Below are 24,514 nucleotides of genomic sequence, written 5' to 3'. Positions count from 1 at the left end.
CTGTGTTTAAATCCAACACTCAGTATGGTTGGAATTTATCTAGAAATAAGCTTGTTTATGCATCACATTTTATTGTGAGAAAAGGCAATGGTGCAGATATAAACTGTATGTTGTGTATCCGCAGCTGGCTGCGCTGGCATGTGGATTTGTCATGCGATTATACGCAGGTTTGGAAGATAAGGGCTTTCTCAGACAGCTTCATGCCGTTGGGCTGGTGGCCCAGTTTGAGAGCCTGCTGAGCACTTACAGTGAGTATCCACCATCAGATGTGCAATCACACCAAAGATAGACATGCACATATGACCACACATTTCATAGGGAATGATAAGTTTATTGGTCTAATTTTAATATGATGAACTGCACTGTAAAAAAGTTCTAGAACAAAAGTAAAAAAATAAATTTGAATTTTTGGTGTATGTTTATGTACTTACAAATTCCACATTTTAATTCCACATGTGACTTGACACTTCTTTCTAATTAATTGTAAAATTTACTGCAAATGGTTTTTACACTAAATTGTTTTAGTCTGTATATTACTCTTGGAAGATTTTTTTTAAAGTCCACATTATTGCTGAAGTCAAGATGAAATCAAATCTGAAGGTTTTTGGGCTTTAGTATGAATATGCTTGCCTTAACGTTACCGGTAATCCGGTGTGCTCCAACTACAACAAAAAAAGACAAAATTGGCTTTGCTCCTAGAGTTGAAGAATGTTCATCTCTGGGTAAAATGCAGAGCTCATCACTGTCACTTTTTAGACCGCTAACCAATCACAGTGGAGGAGGGGCGGGACTAATTCCACCCCAACCAACCTCCACATCCTGCTTGTACAACTGCAATACACGACAATAAGAAGCACAACAACGGAACAAAATCATTTAAAACAAGGGCCAGAGCAAGTACTTTTTATATTCGTAATTAAACTATCTGCAAGATCAGATACTAGTTATACTTCCATGAATATTCAATGTTGTAGCAACCAAAGCATCTCAAGTAAAAAGTTAAATAAATTATTTTCTCTTATACACAATGGCCACAATTATTGGTACCCTTGGAAATTCTTATGAGGAAAATATATCTTAAGTACATTCCCATTCGTGGTTTGAACATGAATTATGAACATGAAATTATAAATTTCACAGGAACATAAATATGAGGGAAAACTAAGGCCCAATTCTCTTAATCATCCATCACAGTGAGTAAAACCAAAGAATATAGTTCTGATGTGCAGCAACAGATAACTGAGCTTCGCAAATCAGAAAGAAAAGAGGTAGAGCATTAAAAATTCCCATTTCTGCCTGGAAGAGGACGAGTGTCTATATCGTCCAAATGCACGGTGAGGAGGAGAGTTTGAGTGGCTAGAGACTCTCCAAGGACAACAGCTGGAGAACAGCAGATTCGATTAGTTCAGATGTCAAACCGCTGTGACATCCGCTTGTGAAGCATAGCCATTGGCAGACACTACTGGAACAGTAAAACAAGACTGGATTCTGTGGTCACTTTCAGTCTGTTTCTGTTGAGATTTGGTCAGCACAATTGCAATTTGGCAATTTGGTCCAATTTGGTGTCTTTCATCATAGGAATGTAATACAAGTCATTAAAAATATTTTTTATGTATTTCATTTTTTAATTGATCAGTATCTCATATTTTTCTATTTACGAATATATATTTTATATTTGAGCCATTGAAGTTTTTATTCTTTAAATACTTGATTTAACATCACTGTTAAATGTTCATCTATAGCAAATTTCACTCTACATTATAATGTGACGATGCCTGAATTCAACTCAGGTGTTTAAAATGATAGATTTTTTTTGCCTTGCCTTGCCTTGCCTTACCCTATTTTATTATATTTCTGTTTTATAAAAACAATAAGTCACTTAAGACTGTGTGTAATTAATTCACTACCGTTTTGGCTCTTTAGTTCTCTGCGTATGATTGCTGTGTTCTTACGGCTGTTTCCTGCAGCAACCAAACGTTGAAATAAATAGATCCAGCTGAACGCGTGCCTTAGATCGCAGATTACAATCAAGTGCTTGAACATGCATCTTAACGCGATAAGGATTTTGACCTTAACTCACCGTTCTTGTGTTGTGAAGAGCTACAGGCTGTTGTTTTAGTGTTTGCTGCTCTCAGTTAAAGTTTATCCACTGAGGCATTGCCAGTGGAGAGATTACAGTGTACCAATGTAACTCTAATGTTGAATGTGATATTCCACATACGTCTTAAGATAGTGAAGTACCAGGATCAACACTCCCAGTTAAAGAGGGTTTGTTGCTAGTTATGGATGTTGGAGTTAGACAGTGTTATTATAGCATCATAGAACTGGTTTTTATCTTTTAAATTTTAGTTAAAGTTTTCATTTTAGTCATTTTATTCATTTTTTTTTTATATATGCTTATGTAGTTTTTATTAATTTAACTATTTGAGTTCAAGTTCAAATTAAAAATTCTAAAATTATTTTGCCCTTTTTTTAGTTTTAGTTTCAGTTAACGATAATAACCTTGGAGTTAGAGACAACATTCTTGTAAACTGGTTAACTGGTTGAGCATGACATTATCAAATATTATTGTCACGTGTTCAATTTCCCAGCGTCCACATACATTGTCACATAGATATCTAAATGTAATGCTTACCTTTACTTTAGGGACCAAATTTAGCTTCACTGCAAGTTAGTGAAACCTGACAAAACCTCCCTTTGGCCATATCCTCATTGCTAAAAGTGTCTCCAGTTGAATGTCATCTATCAGAACATCTTGTACAAGTTCATCTTGGTGTTGCATCTGCACAGTTTTCATGATCATGAGTCAAGATGACACCACCCTTTTTAGCATTTTAGCAATAGTGTCTGTGATTTTAAAGTTTTAGCAGTTTTTTATTGATGGTGGCTTTGTGAAAACGGTCCTCGGTGTGAACCTTGAGGTTTGCCGTCGCTTTCCTGCAGTAGTACTTTGTTGTTTGGACACAGTCACTGGTTCCCATCATTCACTTTCTGTTTTTGCCCAGTATTATTCGTCACAGACGAAGTCTTGCCATGCTTTGTGTGTGTAGTCATTATCGGTCAAGACTGTTTCGAAATACCAAACATCTGGGCTCTTAAGTTTAACGACACTCTTGAGAAACTGGCTCCTGGGAATGTGCTTTTTGGAAGTTTCTCATTTCACCAACAACTTGTACTAAACACCGCTCAGCACAGCTAAAACTACACTGATATAATACAACCTAAAGAATATAGAAAATGTAAAGATGAACTGAAGATAATGCAATGATCTTTTTCACAATTAAACTAATCCAGCTTCTGTACAACTGTATACAACATATGCATTTATACATTTGCATGCTTGTATTGCATGCCAACTTTTAAAGTTTTAGAACTGAATTGCATCTTTATCTTTAATCCGATGAGGTCTGTTGTATTTCCTCATGTAGAAAGCTTGTATATGCTGAAGTAACACAGACGTCTGTCACATAGGTGAAGAAATAGGGATGCTGGAGGACATGGAGGTGGGGATCAGTGACCTGCACAGAGTGGCCTTCAGAATCACAGAGGCGGCGTCTGAGGAAGCATTCAGCATGCAGCCCACCGTCAGCGGTAGACGGTGAGAGAGACCACACACAGACACACACACACACACACACACACACACAATCAGTCAGTGTGCATCCATACATGGTTGCAAACTGGAAAACTGTAAACAACTGACAGACTCAAAGTACTTTTCTTTCATGTCTCTTTTTATCTCTCACATCACTTACTTGATGACAATTCTTTACTGTCTCATGTAATAAAGACTAATAAATAAATAAACAAAAATAAAAAAAGTGATCAAAATAAATCTTAGTCACTCAGAATTTACAGTGAATCTAAAATATTAAATGACATTTTTGACAATTCATATTATATTATTATTATGTGTTAGATTTTAATAAAATAGTTAATATAGAGAATTTGATCAAGTTATTGTAGAAATAAAAAAATAAAATGAAAAATTGGGGGGGGGGGGGTAAAATAATACTTTTATTCAGGAAGGATGCATTAACTTGCTCAAAACTGACATTAAAGACATTTGTAATGTTAAAAAGATGATGTATAAAAAGAAGCAGCATGACTGTTTTCAAAATGCTAATAATAATAATAATAATGATGATGTTTCTTGAGCTGCAAATTCTCATATTAGAATGATTTCTGAAGGATCACATGACACTGATGACTGCAATAATGATGCTGAAAATTTCTTTGCTGAAAAAAGAGCTCTGATCACAGCAATAAATTACGTTTTAAATTATATTACAAATGAAAACGGCTATTTTAAGTCGTAGTAATATTTCACAATATTTACTGTATTTTTGCTAGGCAGAAGATACTTCTTTTAAACCATTTAAAACACCTTACCAATCCCAAACTTTTTGAATGGTAAATACAGTATATATGCACAGAAGCTCTAAAATGAGTTGGAAAAAGACTTGCAAGGCAGCTGTGGGAACATGCACACTGAGCAGCTGCATGCTGGGATTGACATTGGAAATGTAACCTGTTTTTGTCCCAGAGACCGTTACACTGTCGAGGTGCCTCTCCCACATCATGCCTTCCAAGCGCTCCCGGATGAGCTGCGCCAGGGCAAGCCACTACACGTGCTCCCCGTGCTCTTCAACGTGGGCATCAACGAGCAACAGACCATCGCTGAGAGGTACAAGCACCGACCGATACAAGTGAAACACAATCCCCACAAGCGTAAATGCTCAGTGAAACACACAAACGGAAAGCATGTCTGAGCTGAAATGTGATGCTTGTGCTCTCTGTGTGTCTCCCTCTCAGATTCGGTGACATATCTTTACAGGAGAGAATAAACCAGAAGAACTTTGAGATTCTAGAAGGTTACTATAAATCCTTAACCAACACGGTGTCATCTGAATGTAAGTTCAACTTTCAAGCAACCAAGCTTTTTTATATTAAATTAAATTATGCATTAATATATAAAATAATATATTGCATTTAGTCATTCATCAGTTACTTTTATTCAAACGTTGGAAACTATTTATTTAGATTTTTATATTGATATTAAAATTGCATAAATAGATACTTTCACTTTCTTTATGCAACATTCCTATTACAATTTTTTTTTTTTTTTTTTGAATATAGAGGATTAACTGAGATTGAACCATCATTAAAAAGACAAAAACTATGTCTGTTATGTTTAAACTCAATTAAACTAACTAAAAAATCCAACAAATAGATTTTTAAAAAGTCATTTTTATCAAAAAGTAATCAAAAATGACAAATATAACAAGGTTTTTTCACTGTATTTTTGATCAAATAAATGCAGCATTGGGTAACTTTTAAAAACATCTTAGTTGTGTGTGTGTTTGTGTGTGTGTGTGTGTGTGTGTGTGTGTGTGTGTGTGTGTGTGTGTGTGTGTGTGTGTAATATTCCAAACCTTTAATAATGGGCTGATTTAAAGAACCATTTAATGCCATTTTTATGGTTCCTAATATTGTTTTGAGACTATCCTACAATAGGTTTACATTCACGCAAGGACAAAAAACACTTTCGTTTTCTCAAAATATGCATTTAATATCACCTCATTTTCCAACGGGTCTCTAAAGATTTGTACGAAGCAGTTCAAAGATTCAGTCTCTCTATACCTTAACTAAAAAAAAAAAAGGTTCAGTGTTATGTTTTCATACTGAAGTCTACATTTATCACACGTTAAGTCGTTTCTGAAAGCAGAAGTAATTGAATGAATTAAACACAACAAAAAAAAGTTCCTACAGTCGAACGATATTGTTTTTTTAGACCAACTTCTGAAAGCAATCATTCATGCCACACATCTACAGCCGTGCGACACTGCTTCAGTGTTTGTGTCGAGTGTAGCGTCTCATGTTCGAAGGAATTGAGTGCAGGAATTTATTGTTTTCTGATAAGTCAAACACGTCTGTGGAGCGTGACGGCTCCACTTGATGAATGCTCCCAGCAGACGAATGCCAAGCGGCATCTCAACGTGTCACATCTTGTCTTTTTCACATCTCTCTGTTTATCAGAAAAAGAACATGTCCCCAGACTTTTCAATCTCATCTTTAGTGCTTGTCAATACAGGGACAAACAAGCTCACTTTAAACCCGTTGATGCATGAAATCTGAAGTGGCTGCTCTTCTTGTCTCTTCTATCTGAAGGCCTGCCTTGTTTTCAGACACAGACAGACATCAGGGAGCTGCTCGACAGCCTCGGCCACAATGTAGTCACCAAGAAAAGGAAGAATGTGGAGATCCTATGGCTTGCGGGAATGGTGAGGCAGAAATTTGGGCAGTTTGTTTAATAACTTCACATGTGTCCATTTTTCAAACCTTGAAATGTGATTTCAAGTAAGATTTAAATTTTAATAAATCATGGATTTCGAGAGAAATCCTGTTTTCCTGTTTGTTTGGACCCACTATATTATACGGACCCACTTTATATTAAGTGGCCTTAACTACTATGTACTTACATTTTAATTAGTAATTTAGTACTTATTGTGCACGTACATGTTTTTACATTGTACTTATATTTGAAAAAAAAATGACATGTAATTACATATGTAATTAATTTCTGTAATTACATTTATAATTACACTGTTGACACATACTTTACACCTTAACCCACCCTTAAACTTACCCATACCTCCAACCCTCTCCCTAACCTTACCCCATCCCACCTCAATAGCAGCAAAAGTGTTTTACAATACAATATGAACACAATAAGTACATTGTACTTATTTTTTTTATGTAAGTACATAGTAGTTAAGGCCACCTAATATAAAGTGGGACCCAATATACAAATGTTATATCTAAGTAAAATATAAAAATATATTTTTCATTGAATTCATTTAATTTAATACATCCATTTATATTCAACAACATAAACTGTAGTATTTATCTACGTAGATATATATATACATTTACTAAAGCATTATAATAAAATTAAAGTTTTGTGAATGTTTTTGAGTGACGACCTCAATTCTGTTTTTGAATCTTCTCATTAGAACTGACAGAACAAACTGACTCACAGAAATGAATTATAAATCAGAAGCATTATTAAAACATTTCTTATGACACAGTCTCATGTAAAAATCAAGCATCAGTTTGTCATCCCCAAACTTCACTTCTGGGAAACTAAAGTAAATACGACTGGATCTGTCACATGTGTCCTCAGATCTGTCGACGGATTAACGGTATCCGCTTCACCAGCTGTAAAAGTGCCAAAGACAGGACGTCCATGTCAGTGACCCTGGAGCAGTGCTCTCTGCTGCGGGACGAGCACCAGCTCAATAAAGATTACTTCGTGCGAGCTCTGGACTGCATGCGGAGGTAAGAGCCAGGCATCTCTGTGCACATGAATGCATGCATTCAAAGAATAGTTTTAATCATTTAATAACAATTTAATAAAAATGTGCTTGCCCTCATCCAAGATGTAGATGAGTTTGTTTTTTCGTGGGAAATGTAGCATTACATCACTTGCTCACCACCAATTGATCTTCTTCTGTGAATGGGTGCCGTCAGAAAGGAGAGTCCAAACAGCTGATGAAAACATCACAATAATTTACACTCCATTCCATCAATTCAGTTTTGTGAGAAGCTGCCTGTTTGTTGTTTCTGGCTGAAATATGAGTCCTCTATCCACAATATTGCTTGCTCCAGTAAACAAAAAAGTAATCTTGTCTGAAATATGCACTGATCAAACAACCATTTAGATGCAGAAACAGTCCAAAACAGCGTAAAAAAAATACATGTGGGTGGATTTCGATGTGAGAGGACAACAGGAGATGGACTTTTCTTACAAACACGAAGCTTCTCGTTTCATAAGACATGAACTGATTGACAGGAGTTTTGTGGATTACTTGTGGATTATTGTGATGTGTTTATCAGCTGTTTTGACGGCACCCATCCACTGGTGAACAAGTGCTACATTTCTCCAAATCTGTTCTTATGAACAAACAAACTCATCTACATCTCCGATGGCCTGAGGGTGAGTAGTTTTTCAGCAAACTTGTCATTTTGGGGTGAACTATTCCTTTTAACATTACACTTGAAGTCTATACCAGTGCGTCCGTTCTGCTTGTGTTGTGCACAGAAAAACATGCAGCAAAGTTTGCCCATGATGCATTTAAATATTTGTATATACATATGTTCTGAAACAGAGACCCCATCTCTAGTTTGGTTAAAATCTAAGCCAGTGTAAACTCTGGGTGTAGATTAACTGATGCAGGAAGCCAAACTATGTGAAAAATGTGAAATATTGCTTCCTGTTGTGACCCAGTACTGAAGAGTTCGACATCTGTTGATTTCCCATGAATCTCACATGTAGCCTGTGTTGAGATTGTTGAATACAGGCGGCAGGAAGCGTTTGACACAAAAGAGCATTTAAAAGAGCACTTTGTAAGAAGCCTTGTGGATCTTCCACTGTCAGCAGCTCATATTTACATCCTGATCCTGTAAGGAACAAAAAGGAAATTTCACTACTACTGCATTCACAATGTACCAGTTATATCCTAAATGTTCCCAACAAAGGCTCTGTTTCAAAAAGTTAAATTTTTTACATTAAAATTAGATCATTTTGTCATCAATTCCAGAATGCAATGCAACATGCTCAGTGGAAAGAATGAATAAATCAGTGAAATGTTCTTACTATAACCGTTATTTCATTCTCTAAAAATATTGTTTCTATAATACATTCTGAAAAATAAAATAAAAGTTCCTTCTATTTATACAATTTATTTATTTTGCGCACTTTCAAACACTTTCAGCAATTATTCAGCCACTACTCATTTAACACCAATAATTGATTTGAGCATGGAAAATTAGAGTAATCTCATTCATTTGCTTTACTCTTCAAATATTTCTGTTCCTCCGTCATTTTTTTTTATTTTTATAAATTAGCTATTCATTTATCCCAGTATAAAATCTAAATAAGCCATGTTTTCTGTAACTTATTTTAGCAGCTGTGCTTTAATCGTTGCTTATAAACTTGACGCATGAAAACGTGACTTATGTATCATCCAACTAGGCTACATAAATAAACTCTTTGTACTTAAGCATGCTTTGTTTGCGTTGGTGTTGCCGCCCCTCAGAGTCCTCACGCCCTACTAACAGTGGTTTTCTAGATCCACCCCGGTGCAGGATGATCTCCGGTGTTTCCTCATCTACTGTTTCCAATGTAAACAAACCTCATATACAAAAAGCATTGTTCACAAGGCTTCAAGGAAAAATAACTTGAACTTATAAAAACACTTGAACTTGCATCATGAACAGAATTTACAAAACGCATTGCATGCAAAAATATTTTGCTCTTGTTTTCAGCATGGAGGAAATGTGAGTTCTTGTAAATTTTTAACATTCAAAATGTTATCATGAGGCATTCATTTTGTTTCAAGAGACTATATGGACAATGATTTGCATGTGTTCTTCCCAAAACCCCAGAAAGACGTAAGACCGTGCTGAAGATGCTCATGGCTGTGTGGCTTGATTGCTATTCTCCTGTTAGTTATTAGTGCTGGGTGTTGATGCCCTGGAGGCTTCGAGTTTGTTTGTTTTGCAGTGGCAGAACCGGTCTACGGAAATTGCCAAAATAGAAAGTTGAGCTGATAAATGTGGAAGCGTGTCAACTTGTGTGACATTCCCTCAACAGTGTGACATTTTGTTATTCTGGGGCAAAAACCAAGCTCATCCCTTTTCAAAAGAATATCCGTGCGTCACCTCGACTGACCTTTGTGTGCATCTGGAGATCCATTACTAGATGTTTTATTCATATAAAACTTGTTTAATTCACTTTGTCAGCTTTAATGTTTTATAGAAATTTGTGAGACTGGTTTGTTTGAGAATCAAACCAGATTTGTTGCGCTGTATGTTTGTTTTTGTGCACAACTCAGCAGAAGGACATCTGTATCATCTTTTGCTTTGCCCAATCTGCCTTTCTCAGCACATGCAATTTGGATTTGTTTACGTGATAGATCCACTATTGTAGTTTGCTATTCTGTTAGCATCAGTGGAAAAACACAGACATTCAACGACCATTAATAGACCTGAATTTAATGAGAATCCTTTGCTTCTGACATTTTTGGCCTCCAATCCAAATTAATGAATTTCCGGCAAAATGTATTATTATTTTAATATCTTTGTGCATTCTATTAGGGTTTTGTTGAATGTTTTTGTGTGAGTCTCACAGACCAGACTAAACAATTAACCTTTTCTTGAATTTGTTTGTGTGTGTGTACTGACCTATTAACCAGACGTCTTGTTGAATGTGTTTGTGTGTTTGCTTCTTTCTCTCTCTCTCTCGTTTCGGCTCAGCGGTCTCTTGGCGCAGGGAGAGGTTGCCCAATGGGACGACCCTGAAGTGGGCTCCGTAGCTACTAACAAGCCGGCGTCCCGCCACTTCTATCCAATCGCCCTTCTGCTTGTCAGCTCCCACCTGCTGGTGGTGTGGCTCATTTTAAGTCTTGTTTTTTTGCTTGCCAAATACCAATAAACTGCTGATTATGGCATAACCGAGCTGCGTCTAACTTCTTACTTGCTTCCTCCAGTGATTCTCTCTGTCTTCACCAATAACACTTTGATTTCTGATTTTCATTTGGGAGTGACTATGTTTACAGGTATTTATGGAAGCCCGTTTTTGCCAAGGCATTAAAATACGAAATATTTCTGAATTCTGAGTTTATATTTGACATTTTTCAGTTTTTATCTCATAATTCAGACTTTTTTCTCTCTGAATTCTAAGAAAAGGTTAGAATTGTGAGTTACAAAGTAACATTTACCTTTTTTATTTTTATTATTATTTTATTTTTAATCCTATGGGAGAAACGTGCTTCCTTAGGTATTTGTTATAAGACTACTAACGAAATAAGTCATTTCATTTTGAGCACTTGATAATATTTAATGGCTCAAACCCTCATGTCTGACAGCCTTTTTATTTATCTCTTTGAAAGATAATGTCACATGCGGGTTTGGAACAGTATTCTGATCTTAAATGGAAAGTATTTTAGCAGCTGCATGTGTTTTTTGTCAGAAGGAAGTGAAGATGTGTTTATTTGTTTTTGACACGCTCTAAATGCAGCATGAATGTCACAGTTATCTGTTGCATTATGCTTTCATAATTGAGGTGTTGAATCTCTGGCCTTTTCATTGTTGCTTTGGCTCTTATATGAGTTCATCCTCATCATTATTATCATTATCATTCCTTTCCTTTCTGTTTTTCATTTTCCCCTCATCAGAGAAGGCTGCCGGATTGAGAATGTGCAAAAGAATATAAAGTGCCGAAAATACGCTTTCAACATGCTCCAGCTGATGGCCTTTCCCAAATACTACCGGCCACCTGAAGGGACATACGGCAAGGTGGACTCCTGAACACACTGTATATACACATTGAAATCTGGGATTCAGAATTAACTTAGAAATGTAATTTAGAAAATCCAGGAGGGGTGGGGAGCATTTAATAATATATTTTATTTTGAAATATAATTTAATGACAGCAGCACTTCATATACCAAATACTTCTTTTAATACATAATGTTTGAATTTCCCCTCACCATTTTATGGTAATAATAAAATCTCAGACTCTTGGACCCTGCTGCACATATTCACACACACGCACACAGGAACAGAAACGCTTTTTTTTGTTGAATATATTCAAACAAAAGGCCTACTGTAAAGGACATGTTCTTTAATTGTTAATTTAATTGTTTCAAGAAATGAATGCAGTGCATTATTTAAAAACAATTTGAAAATACTCAATGTGAACATTATTTACATGTAAATAACATAGTAAATATTCATTATTTACGTGTAATGTGTACAAATGTTTTCTTTCCAAAGCGAAAAGCGCGCCATTTGCAGGAATTTGTAGCTTTGAATGCCAAGTAAATGGATTGCAGGCCTGTCGTATCAGTTGACATTCATCACATGTCTGTCTATATGTGTCTCATGACCACAGATTGTTCTTTTGTTGTAATTGGTTTCTTTTTGTACTGAGGTATTTCTGAAGGTGTGTACTGTATGTTTTATATTCGTGTTGGTATATAAAGCCATTTCACTTTAAGTTTTTTCAGGATGATTGTTGGACTTCTTTCCATTACATCTTTCAGCTTGCTTTTGCACTCGGTGAACATTAAGTTTACATAATATTCTCTTAATATGCTGCCAACTTGCAGCTGTACATGAACACTCGCTCTGTTCGTGCTAAAAAGTTTATCAAAAGCCGCTATTGACAGCATTTATTTGTGAATTTGCTGTTTTTAGATGCTTATCAAGGAACAAAGGGGGTGATCGCGAGCACCATAATGAACGCTAAAATAACAAATAAAACACAGTACTTTCTCATGGACTTAACAGACTTAGATCAAATGAAGTGTTTCATTTGAAGTGTTATCTGCCTCCCTGACTGGACGTGATGTACTGCAAAGGTTAAGAATAAGTCAAAATTAATTGTTTGCATAGCCTTAAGAAACACGTGCTCTCTCTAAAAGTGGGTATATTAAATTTATCCTTACTTTAATATGATAGAAAATTATCAGTGATAAAAATATGATTTAAGATGGTAGTGTAAACAAGTTAAGTTTGAGAAAGTATAATAGTAAGCTAAATAAGACACAATTAGATCATATTTAAATACAATAATAGTAATTTTTTTTTGCAACAACTGATGGAGTGCTGAATGAGGTCGCCGTGATTTTGCCAAATAAGACATGTTCCTGAATCAGCATCTTATGAAGATCATGTTATGGTAAAAAAAAAAAAAAAAAAAAAAACAGATTTAACCCTAACCCTACCCAAAATGTATTCCTCAAATCAGTGGGAAATGATAGCTGATTAACAAGGGTGATTGTATGCCTAAAACAGATATTTCCCGAAAGGTTATATTTCAGTTCTGATTGGTTGATTGGAATGTTGTTCCAGGATCAACAAGGATGTTGATCCAGAAACGTGTTGTACTTGGTGAAATCACGTTCGCTGCTGAATGCTGCATGCACACACAGCTTTGTTAAGGTTGGGTAAATATTTGGTCAGTCATTCCCTTAGCCAGATGACTTCCCTTTAAATAACACACTTCAAGGCCTCTGCTGTTCGAAGGATGTAGGGCTTGCTGACTTCTGTTTGGAATTCGCCCTTTGTGGGTAGTGGATAGCAGGGATAAAACAAACCCCGAAGCTAACAATAAATAAAAATTTCCTCCTATTAGATCATGTTTTATTAAAGGGCTCATATTATGCAATTAAAATTTTTGGTAGCACTTTATTTTACAGTCCTGTTCCTCATGTACATACAATGTACTTATTATAGTAATTACAATAACTATGTAATAACTAGGTACTAACCCTGAAGCTACCCTAAACCTAACCCTACCCCATGTAGTTACCTTGTGTTACCAGAACTTTCTTAGATAAATACACTGTAAGTACACTATAAGTACATGTTAGTACACGTACTGTAAAATAAAGCGCAACCAAATTTTTTCTTTTCTCTTTTGAGTGTTACAAGCTCTTGGCGCATAAAGATCTGTAAAGTTGCAAAGACTAAAGTCTCAAATCCAAAGAGAGAAAGAGATATTCTTTATCAAGTTTAAGACCACGCCCCCCACGTTTACGTCACTATGTGGAAATATTTACGTAATGCTGCCCAAATGTTCACACAAAGGAAAAAGGCGTGGTTTCAGTGACCGCAGTTAGTGTTGAAACAGTCATGTCAAGGAAATGCTGTGTGTATCTAGGTGAAAGCTAAAGCACTTTTTATTTGGCCTTCTGAAAGTACATGCATTTAGGAATCTTTCAGGGTATACTCACGCTATGCGGTTTGTCGTACCCTTACCCGAGCACGTTTGACCCCCTAAGCCCTGCTCATTTGACTAGTGTGAGCACTCAGTGCCGTGCACCTGCGAGGTTCGTTTAGCCGGCCCTTGACCGGTTGGGTTGGGCTCGAGCGCGGTAGGAATGCATTGTGAGCGCTAACCACGCCGGAGCACGGAACAGATACTATTTCGTGTGCACTACTGTCATCATTACAACCTCAAACATATTCTATTACTACAATTACACTACACTTTTCTATACATTTAATTAAATCAAGTATATTTAGGTTTGTAAGGGCTCTGGTACTTACCTTATTGATGAACAGGACATGCACTTTGCAAAAAAAGCTTTCGTAAAGCTGCACATTATTTCATTAACCTCAGCTGTCTCCGTAAACATTTTTGGTGATACATACAAGTGAAAATCAATGCATGGCATAAATTATAAATTAATTATTATTATTAATTATTCAGCAGAATATTAGCGAAAGTGGTTTTCTCCGTTAAGCATGATGTAAGTGTGCTCCGGCAGGCCAGCGGGAGAGTGGGGAGGGGGGATAATCGTGCTCGGGTGTGTGTGTGTGTGTGTGTGTGTGACAGAGAGAGAGATGTTTAAAAAAGTTTTTATTCGATCAAAAGACTGCTTTATTTACTGGCAAAAGACCACTTATATAACAACACTATGAACAATATTCACCATATAAATGATAAAGAGACATCTTCACATACACAAATGAACCACTATTTACACAATTTGTACATCAATTCAGCCATGTTTCCTTATTCTTGATTCAGCTAATGCTGTAAACTATGAACATTAACAATTCGTCCTTCAAGAGCAAGTCTGCTTTTCTTCCAAATAGCTAATTTTTCTTGTCCAATTATAAAATTGGCTCCCTTACATCATTCCTTGTTTAGTTTAGAATACCTACAGCCATATATAAAAAAAATGTTTTGTTAAAATCCCAAATCCCATCCTCCAATAATCCAATAATCTGTCTCTGTCAGAAAGAGATGCATTAACGAGAACACTAGTGTGCTATTTATGGAGGCTATATCTTTCTATATATCTATATTTTTCTATATCTATCTCTGTTGATCTTCTCCTTGATTTCTTTAACTCAAAGGTTAAGAATGTTATTGATGATATTGCTCCAATAATAGTCATGAAGAAAACAAACAGACAAAAGTCAGCTTGGAGAAAATCAACAGCAATTCATAGTATGAAAAGACAATGCAGAAAAGCTGACCAGATCTGGAGGAATCTGGACGAAACTTGAAATTCACTTTAGCATCTATAAAGACAGCCTTTGTGCTTTCAGTGTGGAACAAGCCACAGTTAGACAGAGATTCTTCTCAAACCTTATAAATAGTAACTTTGCACTCCTTTTGCTACTGTTGAGAGACTGAGAAACCCCCCTAAATCAGATTCCCAGTGAAATGCTCAGACAGCAAATGCAATTAGTTGGCTTCCTTCTTTTCTGAGAAGATCATAAATATCAGGAAGGCGATTAGCACATCCTGAAGTTATGCAGAGGTCAGACAGATATCAAAAAGATACTATGTCTATTTTTAAAGAAAATGATAGCAACATTTTGGAAGAAATAGTGCAGCGCCTAAAATCGTCAACCTGCTATCTTGACACACTTCCTACATCTTTTTTCAAAAGTGTGCTAAACTGTTTAGAAACGAATCTCTTAGAAATAGTGAATGCCTCACTTCTTTCTGGGACTTTTCCAGACTACCTGAAAACTGCAGTTGTTAAGCCCCTTCTGAAAAAGATCAATCTTGACAACACCATTTTGAGCAATTCTAGACCAACATCAAATCTTTCTTTAATAGGCATTATAGAAAAGTTAGTTTTTAAATCATCTGAATGAATACCTAAACTCAAATGGATACCTGGACCATTTTCAATCTGGTTTCTGACTATCACAGCACAGAGACAGCACTCATTAAGATAATAAATGATATTTGCTTAAATTCGGATTCTGGCAAAATATCAGTTCTGGTATTGCCAGATCTCAGTGCTGCGTTTGACACTGTTGATCATAATATATTTCTACAAAGACTGGAAAACAGGGTCACACTTTCTGGGATGGTACTCAAATGGTTCAGGTCATACTTAGAAGGCAGAGGCTATTATGTGAGTCTAGGAGAGCATAAGTCTAAGTGGACGTCCATGACATGCGGAGTCCCACAAGGCTTGATTCTAGCACCACTCTTGTTTAGCCTGTATATGCTTCCACTAAGTCAAATAATGAGAAAGAACCAAATTGCCTATTGCAGCTATGCTGATGATTTACCTAGACTTATCTCCAAATGACTACAGCCCCATTGACTCCCCCTGCAAATGCATTGATGAAATTAACATCTGGATGTGCCAGAACTTTCTTCAGTTAAACAGGGAAAAAACAGTCATTGCATTTGGAAACAAAGATGAAGTTTTCAAGGTGAATGCATACCTTGACTCTAGGGGTCAAACAACTAAATATCAAGTCAGGAATCTTGGTGTGATTCAGGAGACAGACCTTAGTTTCAGTAGTCATGTCAAAGCAGTGACTAAGAAGACCATTAGACAGCTGTTTTTAGTTATTATGCCTCCCATAGTTGGAACCAGCTTCTAGAAGAGATCAGATGTGCTAAAACATTAGCCACTTTTAAATCTAGACTCAGAACTCATCTGTTTAGCTGTGCATGTATTGAATGATCCCTATGCGATGTCCGAACTGATTGCACTGTATTTTATGTATTGCACTGTATTTTAAGTAAAATAATTCTCTATTTTTAAATGGTCTTAAATTCTTTTAAGTACGTTTTTTTTATCATTTTCAAAGTTTTTAAATTGCTTGTTTTATTTTTGTGATTATTTTTCTTCATGATTATTTTACTTTCTTTTATATAAAGCACTTTGAATTACCATTGTGTACGAAACGTGCTATATAAATAAACGTCCCTTGCCCTTTCTTGCCTACCCAACAATGAAAAACGTGGCACCAACCATGAACATCCAATGAAAACATGAAAAACCGTTTCATGACTATTACAGAAATGACAAAAGGGCAGAAGATTACATTGCAAACATTACAAAACAAGGTAAACTTGGAAACAAAAACATTTGTAGTTGGCACACAATGCACTATTCTCCACTGTAAATCACCTGAACGTTTTGGAAGGGGACTTTTATAAAACAGCCTCCAAGAAGGAGAAATACAATCTGTAACTGCAAGTTTTTCTCTCCATTTTGTATCACATCTTTCATGAAGCTCTTTAAAATAAGCAGTTTTTACACACAACTGATATATATCTTTTTTTCCCAAATGTTTGAAAATGTAGCCCCTTTAATCTCTCAAAATTGACAGCTTTCCAACCCAAATGACTTCAGGGCAGACTTCAGCTGACACACTTAATTTAGGAAAATGTAACTGTATAGGCCCACTCTCCAAAGAAAAATTCAATAACGGCATAAGAGTAGGAGGAAGAGCATCTTTCAAGCCCACACCCTCACAGACCTCAGTTCAACCTGCCTGGCAATCTCTTCTGCTGAACTCCACTCTTTTGAGTCTAAGTTAATCAAGTGTCCCACTTTAGTCAAACCTCAATAACAGTCAAACAATGCCATAGCATTGATTCTGCGAGAACCATCCCCCTATAATATTCATCTCCATTTCTGTAAGTGCCCAGCCACCTTTCATAGAGGCCTTCCCAATTTTTTTCCATGTATTGCTCTGTTCCAAGGATAGCCCCAGCACTTTAAAGCCCTCTGAACTCCAGGGGCAGCGCTGAGGAAGTTTTGAAATGCCTTCTTCCTCCCACTGGCCTAATAACAAAGATGTACTTTTTTCCCAGTGGACTCGAGCTGAAGAGGCTTTTTAATAGATCTCAGATCTGTGAAGATCATTTGATCTAATGAACACAGTGATATCATCAGCGTAAACAATGAGTTTAACATAAAAACTCTAAAGTAGAAAAACCCACAGCTAAAATTCCACAATGTTGATGCCCCAGGTAGTTACCAAAAGTTCAATGACATTGGCATATAAAATGCCTGACATATACTACACCCTTGCCACATGCCTCTGCCAACTAGAAAAGTTATTGTGAGTGAACCAATTATTTTCAAAATACTATAAATGTCAGTATACAACAATTGCACGCAAGAAAGAATTGAAGAACCAAAACCAAAATCTTCACCTTTCTTGGGCATCAAGGTGATAACTGCTGTCCGTAGGCTCAGTGGTAAAGTGCCAATATCAAAAAAAAAGTAAGAATAAGTCTTCTCCAATGACTGGCCAAAACTGAAATAAACTGATACAATTCTGCAGTTAAGCCATCTAAACCCAGAGCCTTGCCTGAAAACAGGTCTTTAATTCCAGCAGTCAATTTGTTCATGTGCAAAGGAAGATCCTGAAAAAGTGTTTCTATTAGTTCTCGATCACATTAGTTCTCCACTCTATAAAGATTTGCATAAAAATGCAAACAATTATATATTTACAATGAAACAAAATATTATATCAATTGCCTCTTTTTATTTTTATTTGAACATGTAGATAAATTGAATAAAGACCAAAGATTACCTGTTAGATTTACCTGAATTATATCTCATGTTTAACCACTAAAGAGACATCAGAACCAGCTGCACATATCAGAAGGTCTAGCCGAGGTGAGACAGCTCTAGGTGGATACATAAACTCTGAATGTCTCCGAAATCACATTTTTAAATAGGCGCTGTCTTTATAAATAAACCGCAGATTTGAGTTTTAAACAACTACATTCTTGCCTGAAATACTTTTAAAATTACATTTCATGACACAATAACAGTAATATTTTGAAAATGATCAGAATAAATGGTGGTTGAAATCACAATGCTGGGTGAACTCAACCGATCAGGATTTTTAGCGTCCAAGTCCCGCCCCCGAAAGGTCCCGGAACTTTGAAAAAGTACTACCTCACCAGCAGGGACTTTTCTGAGGGGCATTTTTTACCCGGAACTTTATTTACTTCCTGGTTCCTGTGGTGGAAACACACTGAGTACCAGCCCAAAGTCCCTAGTTCCTGGGTGAAGTTCATGCGGTGGAAATGCGGCTTAATTCAACTCAAATTGTGAAACTTGTGTATTAAATAAATTCAATGCACACAGACTGAAGTAGTTTAAATCTTTGGTTCTTTTAATTGTGATGATTTTGGATCACATTTAACAAAACCCCAACGATCTCAACAAATTAGAATATGGTGACATGCCAATCAGCTAATCCACTCAAAGCACATGCAAAGGTTTCCTGAGCCTTCAAAATGGTTTCTCAATTTGGTTCACTAGGTACCACAATCATGGGGAAGACTGCTGATCTGACAGTTGTCCAGAAGACAATTATTGAAAGAAGAAGCTGGCTGTTCACAGAGTGCTGTATACAAGCATGTTAACAGAATGTTGAGTCCTCTTGTCAGATGAGAGCAAGTTTTCCTAGAGGTCCTAGAGTCTGAAGGAAGGGTGGAGAAGCTAACAGCCCAAGTTGCTTGAAGTCAAGTGTTAAGTTTCCACAGTTTGTGATGCAATGTCATCTGCTGGTGTCAGTTCAATGTGTTTTTTTTTTATCCAAAGTCACTGTACATGTTTACCAAGACATTTTGGAGCCCTTCATGCTTCCTTCTGCTTACCAGCTTTTTGAAGATGCTGATTTAATTTTCCAGCAGGCTTTGGCACCTGCCCACACTGCCAAAAGCACCAAAGGTTGGTTAAATGACCATGGTGTTGGTGTGCTTGACTGGCCAGCAAACTCACCAGACCTGAACCCCAGAGAGAATCTATGGGATATTGTCAAGAGGAAGATGAGAAACAAGAGACCAAACAATGCAGATGAGCTGAAGGCCACTGTCAAAGAAACCTGGGTTTCCATCAGTAGTGCCACAAACTGATCACCTCCATGCCACACTGAACTGAGACAGTAATTAAAGCAAAAGGAGCCCCTACCAAGTATTGAGTACATATACAGTAAATGAACATACTTTCCAGAAGGCAAACAATTCTCAAAAAAAAAAAAAAAATTATTGGTCTTCTGAAGTATTCTAATTTGTTGAGATAGTGAATTGGTGGGTTTTTGTTAAATGTGAGCCAAAATAATCACAATTAAAAGAACCAAAGACTTAAACTTCTTCAGTCTGTGTGGATTGAATTTATTAAATACATGAGTTTCACGATTTGAGTTGAATTACTTTTCCACAACATTCTAATTTATTGAGTTGCACCTGTATAGCTTTATTCATGCGTGATGCACACCTGATGCGGTGGCGATCGGCTTTAGCCTTAGTGTGCGCCCCCACTTGGAGTAGAGTCTCGCGGTGGATTCCAGACTGGGGAAAATAGGTGGCTGGTAACCTATACTACACTAAAATTCAGATAGGCCCGTAGCTGATATTGGTAAGGTATTGTGGGCGTACTCCATCATAGACAATTATTGGCTCCAGGAGGAAGGATTCTTGGAAACCAAACATCGCAACACTCTTTCCAAATCTTGGTTGGCTCTCTCGGTTTGACCATTGCTCTGGGGATGAAACCCCAGATGAAACACAAATTGGGGTCCCCTGTCGGAAACCACGTCTATCGGGAGGCCATGTAAACGAAAGACATGATCTACAACGGTCAACGCTGTCTCCTTGGCTGAGGGTAATTTGGGCAAGGGAATAAAGTGGGCAGCCTTCGAGAACCGGTCCACCACGGTCAAAACTACCGTGTTGCCCTGGGAGGGCGGGAGAGCGGTAATAAAATCTAGAGCAATGTGGGACCAGGGTCTCGAAGGGATCAGCAGCGGTTGAAGTAACCCATCAGGGGGTCGATTGGAAGTCTTACCAGTGGCAGAAACCGAGCAAGCCAACTCGGGCAAGTGGGCACCCGGGCAGAGGCGTTACCCCTTCTAGGGCTGTCTTTACCTTCGATTCGATCTCCCATGTGAGTGTGGAGACCACTAATGTCTCAGAAAAAATACACTCGGGAGTGGACGGGCATTCGGAACGGTCAAAAATACATGACACAGAATCGGGTTTAATATTTTTGGAACCCGGGCGGTATGAGATAGTAAAATCAAAACGTCCGAAAAAAAGTGCCCACCGAGCCTGGCTGGAGTTCAACCTTTTGGCAGGGCTAATGTATTCTAAATTCTTGTGGTCTGTCCATACAATAAAAGGAACCCCCGATCCTTCTAACCAGTGGCGCCATTCCCCCAATGCCATCTTGACTGCCAACAATTCTCGGTTACCAATATCATAATTTCGTTCGGCAGGAGATAAACGATAAGAAAAATATGCACATGGGTGGACCTTGTCGTCTGAGGGAGAACGTTGAGATAACACCGCTCCTACCCCCACCTCCGACGCATCGACCTCCACCACAAACTGATGTGCTGGGTCAGGGGTGATCATGATAGGGGCTGAAACAAAGCAGCTCTTCTGTTTGGCAAATACAGCCTTGGCTGTGTCTGACCACCTGAACGTAGTTTTGGCGGAGGTCAAGGCAGTCAGAGGTGCGGCTAGTTGGCTGAAATTGCGAATAAAACACCGGTAGAAGTTGGCGAACCCCAGAAACCTCTGTAGGGCCTAACGGGAATCTGGACTTGGCCACTCTACCACAGCCTTAACCTTCTCGGGATCCATGCGTATTCCCTCAGTCGACACAACATACCCCAGAAATGGAACCGATTGTGCATGAAACTCACATTTCTCCTCCTTGACAAAAAGCCCATTCTCTAGAAACCTCTGAAGCACCCGTCGGACGTGCTGCACATGTTCCTGGAGAGAAGAAAAAATCTATATGTCGTCCAGGTAGCCATATATAAACTGATCAATCATATCTCGCAGCACGTCGTTGATGAGTGCCTGGAAGACTGCTGGGGAGTTGGAAAGCCCGAAGGGCATGACCAAGTATTCAAAGTGCCCTCTGGGGGTATTAAAAGCGGTCTTCCATTCATCCCCCTCCCTGACATGGACCAAATGATAAGCATTACGTAAGTCCAGTTTTGTGAAAATTGACGCTCCCTGCAACCTCTCGAAGGATGAAGACATCAACGGCAAAGGTTAAGTATTCTTTACCGTGATGTTGTTCAGTCCCCGGTAATCAATACAAGGTCGCAGTGATCCATCCCTCTTCCCTACAAAATAGAACCCCGCCCCCACTGGAGAAGAGGAAGGGCGGATGAACTTCGAAGCTAGAGAATCAGAAATATATTTCTCCATAGCCTCCCTTTCCAGAACAGAAAGTTAATGTAATTTGCCTTTAGGCGGAGACTTACCTGACAGTAATTCTATGGCACAGTCGTAGGGACGATGCGGAGGAAGAGAAGCAGCACGAGACTTACTGAACACTTCCTTCAGGTGGAGGTACTCGGCGGGCACGTTAGACAAATCCACTGCCTCCTCCTGTAACACAGAACAGAAGGACAGGCAGACACTAAACAAGACTCATGACATCTTTTACACCAAGTTAGAATGGAGTTTGAGGACCAGTCTATTTTGGGGTTGTGGAGGAGGAGCCAGGGGTGACCGAGGACTATGGGTGCCAGAGGAGAGTCAAGGATGTGGAAGGAAATGGTTTCAGAGTGATTGCCTGATGTGATGAGGGTGATGTCTTCAGTGACATGAGATATGACTTGAAGTTTCTGTCCATTGAGGGCGTGAACCATGATGTGACGCGGAAGGGCTCTGAGAGGAATGTTGGAGAGTGACGCAGGGACCTCGACGGCAGCACAGACAGGTGAGTGGGTGTCTTGAGTGCGTTGGTGGAGGTGGTGATGGTGATAGATCCGTGGATGATGGCGGTAATCCAGATGCGACCGAAACAGGAAACTGAGCATAGGCAGGAACGCTGAAGGACGAACAGACATGAACCATGAGGACCTCAAACAACGATCTGACAAACAAGAGACGAAAGACAGGGCATTAAGTAGGCAGTTGGAATGAGCTTTTGTTTTTTTCAACACCCACATGAAACAATCAACATGACGTAACATGAACTCAGCAGGAGACGGTGAATTCATGAACCGTGACACAGAAAATCTCTTGTGTTTGTCTCCATTACTCGAAGCACGCTGACCAAATGTCAGCTAACGCCCCACAAACTTTACTCACAAACAAAAACTAAATAGAAAGTAGAAAAAAAACCTCAAGGACACTCTCACTCACAGAAACCAACTCCAGTGTTCTCGCACATGCGCACACAAACACACAAAGATAAATAGAGAGCTTGAATGAAAAATGTTTTAGGTTAAAGATGTGATTTAACTACACGCATCCTTACCTTAGAAACATAACACTGTGTTTTTCCCCAACAAAAAGTTTGTGGTGTTTTGAAGAGAAAGTCAGATATAGTATAAAAATGAAGTCTTTTATATTGATTAATATTTTAGAATCATGCTGAATTTATGAGGTTATTTATACTGTTTCATTTAGGCTACTTGCTGGTTACCGTATATGTATTCGAGAGAAATGTATATACTCAATTGTTTTAATCAAACTAAAGCTTTTTAGTCTGTCATTGCAAATATCTTAAAGCAAAAAATGTTTCATACATTCTATTTTCATTTGTCTCAGGACTCTGAAAAACTTGAAAAAAGTGTGGACATGAATCCTACATGAAAGTAAAAATATTAAATTTTAAACAATTTTTTTTCTTTACACATAGTTAACATCTTAACACATCTGTATCAGTAAGATATTTCTATCATCACAAATCTAAATCAAAATGTAATAATACCATTTGTTAAGTGAGAGAGAAAGTCTAATCTGTCGTAAAGGTTCTGTGAGACGTTTGTAGTGCCTTGTTTAAAAAGTACTTTTGTTGAAAACAACCTTATGACAACTGATTTTCAGTCTAAGTTCGGTCTAATTCATAAAGAAAGCTCTCTGTAAGCTCCATGCATACATTGAGCCTCGTTTGACTACTTCTTGCCCCTGCATTAGAGCATCATAGTTTTAGGTTTGAAAAATCTACAAAATGTAACTTTATTGTTAAAACAAAAGTTGCGTCAGTGTTTAATCATACTGCTTTACATCATCTTGTAGAGATACACAAGTGTGATGGTAAACATTTTTATTGGTTTGTATGAGACAACATAAAAGTTTCAGTGTTTAACTGCAGTGTGTGTGTGTGTGTGTGTGTGTGTGCTTACATTCGCGTGCATGTTTGGGTTTGCATTTTGCATTGATGTTTGTGTTCTTCTGCATATTTGTGTTTGTTTGAGTGTTTGTGTTTCCGTGTATGTTTGTTTATTTGTGTTTGCATGTGTGTTTGTGTTTGTGTTTTTGTACGTTTGTTCTTGTTTTGAGACTTGCAAAATCTATGGGTGAATAAAGAAATAACAAATGTAACTAAAAGAATATTAAATTGATATTAAAATATTGAAAAGATATGAATAGTAAAGATAATTTTAACATCATATATATATATATATATATATATATGTATGTATGTGTGTGTGTGTGTGTGTGTGTGTGTGTGTGAGAGAGAGAGAGAAATGAGAGGGTGAGGGTGAGGGTGAGCACGATACTGATTTAAAGTTTAAACATGAAACATTTTTTATAAACCTCTCATTTGAAGAATCTTGATGCTTGCATGAGGAAGACTTTCTCTCCCAAAATAATGTAAGGGGAATTTATCTTTTGTATTGATTTGTTTTCATTTTTCATTAATATTTGAGAATCTTTTAATACTGTCATCAT

General features: G+C 37.5%; 1 protein-coding gene and 1 long non-coding RNA gene across 4 annotated transcripts in view; one reads left to right on the top strand and one right to left on the bottom strand.

Moving 5' to 3' along the window:
* inpp4b (inositol polyphosphate-4-phosphatase type II B) overlaps nt 1-12,064 on the top strand; it is a 116,143-nt gene extending 104,079 nt beyond the window's left edge. For 2 of the 3 annotated variants that reach the window (XM_052606911.1, XM_052606931.1), the window contains 7 exons: nt 125-248; nt 3,472-3,598; nt 4,547-4,687; nt 4,816-4,913; nt 6,172-6,284; nt 7,187-7,341; nt 10,321-10,517. In XM_052606911.1, the coding sequence (XP_052462871.1) occupies nt 125-248; nt 3,472-3,598; nt 4,547-4,687; nt 4,816-4,913; nt 6,172-6,284; nt 7,187-7,341; nt 10,321-10,498 (936 nt within the window). In that variant the 3' untranslated portion in view covers nt 10,499-10,517. Of the gene's footprint in view, nt 1-124; nt 249-3,471; nt 3,599-4,546; nt 4,688-4,815; nt 4,914-6,171; nt 6,285-7,186; nt 7,342-10,320; nt 10,518-11,240 lie in introns of those variants that run through there. The other variant, XM_052606922.1, reaches the window with a different exon arrangement.
* LOC128020212 (uncharacterized) lies at nt 7,340-22,752 on the bottom strand. The gene is made up of 3 exons (XR_008185305.1): nt 22,090-22,752; nt 21,517-21,589; nt 7,340-8,463 (listed from the first exon to the last, which is right to left on the bottom strand). It is a non-coding gene; the product is annotated as an uncharacterized LOC128020212 (long non-coding RNA).
* Nucleotides 22,753-24,514: the final 1,762 nt, after the last annotated feature.

This window comes from Carassius gibelio, chromosome A1, assembly GCF_023724105.1.
Source record: "Carassius gibelio isolate Cgi1373 ecotype wild population from Czech Republic chromosome A1, carGib1.2-hapl.c, whole genome shotgun sequence".
NCBI lineage: Eukaryota > Metazoa > Chordata > Actinopteri > Cypriniformes > Cyprinidae > Carassius > Carassius gibelio.
This window is presented reverse-complemented; position numbering and strand designations above follow the sequence as displayed.